The sequence below is a fragment of the Sinocyclocheilus rhinocerous genome, unplaced genomic scaffold, assembly GCF_001515625.1.
Source record: "Sinocyclocheilus rhinocerous isolate Xijiao unplaced genomic scaffold, SAMN03320098_v1.1 scaffold1281, whole genome shotgun sequence".
NCBI classification, from domain to species: domain Eukaryota; kingdom Metazoa; phylum Chordata; class Actinopteri; order Cypriniformes; family Cyprinidae; genus Sinocyclocheilus; species Sinocyclocheilus rhinocerous.
Window position 1 is genome coordinate 444219 of NW_015637000.1, and position 4473 is coordinate 448691.

Below are 4473 nucleotides of genomic sequence, written 5' to 3' on the forward strand. Positions count from 1 at the left end.
CTCACTGTTGTAAACGGAAGCAGCTCCGGGCAGATGACGTATGGAGGTCTGCTTTGCGCATGCGCCGCTCAGAAGTGACGAACGCGGAAGCGAAGAGATCAAAACAAAACAACGGTCACGAATTAGAAGTACAAAACGAGGATTTGTAAAGAAGAATGTCGGAGCATTTCGATATAAGCCAAGAGGAGACTGGTTTTCCTTTGCTAAAGTAAGGAAACTTTGCTTCCTTTGCTCCTAACAAACGTTGGTTTTCACGAGACTCACCGGCGCATGCGCAACGCTGAACTCATACGTCATCCGCCCGGAGCTGCTTCCGTGTACAACTGTTGGCGCAAGCTACATTAAAGCGATTATTACATTTTGAATATAGATATTTTCTTACAAATATGCATTGATTCGCTACAGGAGGCCTTTGTTCACCCCCCGGAGCCGTGTGAGACACTTTTTATTATGGATGGATGCGCTTTATTTCACTTCTTTTGGACTGATGCACTGCAACACCTGCTGACTGCCATTAAACAGCTTGAAAGATCAAAGTCCATTTTTAATATAACTCGTCTGAAAGAAGAAAGTCATATACACCTAGGATGCCTCGGGGGTGAGTAAATAATGGGCTAATTTTCATTTTTGGGTGAACTATCCCTTTAAATGTAACTTGTCCTGCACGTTTGCCTGTTCTCTCAATTTTTCAAGTTTTTGCTCAAAACGCCACTCTCTTTCTCAGCCCAGAGTATGACTATATAATGCAAAAAAAAAACAACTAACTTAAACTGTGTTTTTGTGATTTGTTTTTTCAGTAGAAAAAAATAGGACACATTTACATTAGACTTTTACTTTATATGTCATTAGACATAGATCTTAAATTTGTATCAGTTTGCTTAAAGATTTCTGCTAAAAAAAAAAAAAAATTATATATACAGTCATGTGAAAAAGAAAGGACACCCTATTGAATTCCATGGTTTGATCTGCCGCTCTCTTTCTCACGTCTCCAGACTTTAATAACACTCTCTCTCGCACTTCCTGTCCCTCCAGTATTAAGATGGTGTTGATGTGGACCAGTGGAGACACTTTCAAGACCGGCTACTTCCTGTTGACTCAGGCTCCCATGCAGTTCTGGATCTGCGGCCTCCTTCAGGTGTGCGTGGACTTCGCCATTCTCTTCCAAGTGTACTACTACAGCCGCTACCCACAGAAACCCATCTCACACACCACACACACCACCAGCGCCAAGGCCCTATGAAACACCCTCGCTTCACACAATGTGCTCAAATCTATAGTACGATGCATACATCTGCATACATACAGGATCTTTATACAGTGTCCCCAAAACGTATTTGGGTTCTTAGGTCACACTTAAATATGTCTGAATGTCATTGTAATAGACACACAACATCAAACTATGATGCTAGATCTTTTCTCACAATTTACTTTTTTGTGCTTCTTTAATCTTTTCTTTAAATGAATGCCACATTTTTTATGTTTTATGTAACCCTCAGGCCATCCAAGATGTAGATGAGTTTGTTTCTTCATGGGAACAAATTTGGAGAAATGTAGCGTTTCATCACTTGCTCTGCAGTGAATGGGTGCCGTCAGAATGAAAGTCCAAACAGCTGATAAAAACATCACAATAATCCACAAGTAATCCACACCACTCCGGTCCATCAGTTAATGTCCTGTGAAGTGAAAAGCTGCATGTTTGTAAAAAAACACATCCATCATTAAAACTTTCTAACTTTAAACCATTGCTTCCAGTTGAAATACGAGTGCATAATCCATATTATTGTCCTCTCACATCAAAATCCACGCACATATTTGTTTTGAACTGTTTTTGCTTGTAAACACTGTTCGATCTGTGCATATTTCTCTCCTGATTCAGACGAGACGACTTTTTCACTGAAATGCAATATTATGGATAGAGGATTTGTATTTTATTTGGTTTGATGTTAAATATAACTGATGGACTGGAGTGGTGTGGATTATTGTGATGTTTTTAATCAGCTGTTTGGACTCTCATTCTGACGGCACCCATTCACTGCAGAGGATCCATTGCTGAGCAAGTGATGTAATGCTACATTTCTCCAAATCTGTTCCTATGAAGAAACAAACTCATCTACATCTTGGGTGTCCTGAGGGTGAGTACATTTTCAGCAAATTTAAATTTTCGGTTGAACTATTCCTTGACGTGTTCTGATTTTTTGGTGCCACTGTATAAATATACATTGAACCAACCTTTACATGCAATATCATAAAGATACGCAGTTATATTTACACATGTGCATACATATACATGCCAGCCCACGATAATCATTATGCTTATGAAAGCATTTGCCTTACAGACTCTCAGAATGACCTGAAATGTATCTGACATCAGATGGATGAATGTAAAAGCTTTTGTTATAAGAGATTAATACAGTTATATTTGGAGAAGACTGGTTTTACCTCAGTAGCCTGCTGTAGTGTTTCACGCAGTGAAGGCCAAATGAAGAGCACAGGAACAGCCCTGAGTCTTTATGAACCAAAAAAGACAAAAAAAACACCATCTCTCCTTTTGGTATTTAGGAGACAATCCTCATACAGTTCACAAATGACTTGATGGAAGTGTCTTCCCCAAATGTTATTTTTGGAGATATGTATAGCAATCCAAGTTCATTTACATGCAATCATTTCAGTTAGTATGACAAAATACTAAGTCACTGGATTCATATACTGACTTTGATCTCTTAAAGAAAGTTTGACTTAAAATACAGTATTTACATCATATTTGGCATTAATTAAAAGATTTATGACTTGAAGGCCAAGTGCTTCAAACGTCCAGTCAACCATCAGTCCTGAATATGACTACACTGCAAATAAATCACTTTCTTCAACAGTATTTGTCATTTTCCAGTAAAAAAGTTTTATGTATCTTATAAAAGTTTATATATCTTTATTATTATTATTATTAATTTTAACACATAATCATGTTTTAGCTTATGCTTAAAGATTGATGTATGGTTTAATTTTTTATTTTTTAAATAAAAAAGACAATTACTTTTGTAAGAAAAATTTTTTACCTAAAGATCCTTAAAACAGGATACGTTTACATACAGCAAAGACTTTTTTTTTTTTTCAGAAAATAAATCCTGAATATTTATCATTTATATTTTAAATGATACATGTTATCATGTTTTGTATCATGCTTAAAGATTTATGCTTTTTTTTAAATCTTTTTTTCCCCAAATGTTGGAGAATATATCTTTTTACATTTACTTTTTACATTGAATTATCTTTATTACACTGTTTAACCTTTTGTTTTCTGGAAAATATAGAATTTTTCAGTGATTTTTAGAATTCTTTAGTCTTTTAGAATGTTTTACAGTCAGGTTCCTCCAGAGATGCTTATCAAATAAATGTAGAATCAGATATTTAAAAAATTTTAGAATTTAAGAATAATAATATAATTTACCAAACAACATCATCTACTGTTTTTTGTTATCCCCAATAAGGCGAATACCAAAGATAAAATGGGGTTGACATTTGACCATTATTGCTCTGTAGTCTTTCTTGAAGTCTCAGGCTGTGGACATTTCAGCCTGTTTTTCATGGTATAATATACAGGCATTGAACCAATTTTATTCAAATAGAAACCTGAGAGTGCATTCATTCTTTTTACATTGAATTAGCTTTATTACACTGTTTAACCTTTTGTTTTCTGGAAAATGACAAATACTTTTTTTAGAAAATGATTATTTGCTGATTAATACTGGTCCAGTACATATAGTCTGGGATGTTACATGCCAGTAAATGTTATGAGTGAGGTGCTGCTTATCAATATGTTAGATATGGAATTGTGCTGGGATTGTTTAACGAGGAACAGTTTGACACAATTGATGGCATTTGATGATATATTTGATATGACAAGATATGACTTTCTTTTTATCTAGATCCTGTAAAAGGACTGATCCTATAAAACCTCAGATAAAACTCTCCCCTTATAGATTAGAAAGACAAGAGGGTTATCTTTTAAAGGACAACAATTTTTATTACTAACTCTTGTTATTTATTTCTGTTTTGTTATTCTATCTTTTTTTTACCTTCTATTCTGAGTTATCGTATTTGACTTGAGCTTCATTTAAATATTGTTTCTCTTTGTGCTGTATTTTGATCAAATAACTGCTTTATATGATTTTTGTTTTTATCTATATTGCCATTATTTTAAACTGTCTTCGGTTTAATGTTTTTGCCATTGAATGCACCTGATGTACACTCTGGTTCCCATGACGATATATAGGTGTACTCTATCCCTGCACTCCATACAGTATTGATACTCGCAGTTATTGAGTGCTGTTTTTGTTTACTGTGTCTAGCCAAATGTTCTGTTCATGTTAAGTTGGATACTTTTGGTTACATATTGTCAATGCTACTTTTTATAGCAAGTTTTGTTAATAAACTTTTTTTTTTAAATATGTATGGTTATTGCTGTCATTTATATAT

At 34.6% G+C, this 4473-nt stretch overlaps 1 protein-coding gene across 1 annotated transcript in view; it reads left to right on the forward strand.

Annotated features, from left to right (window-relative positions):
* Positions 1-1399, forward strand: part of slc66a2 (solute carrier family 66 member 2) — a 51798-nt gene extending 50399 nt beyond the window's left edge. Inside the window, exon 4 of the mRNA XM_016563124.1 lies at positions 1033-1399. Within this exon, the coding sequence (XP_016418610.1) occupies positions 1033-1240 (208 nt within the window). The 3' untranslated portion in view covers positions 1241-1399. The remainder of the gene's footprint in view (positions 1-1032) is intronic.
* The last annotated feature ends 3074 nt before the right edge of the window (positions 1400-4473 follow it).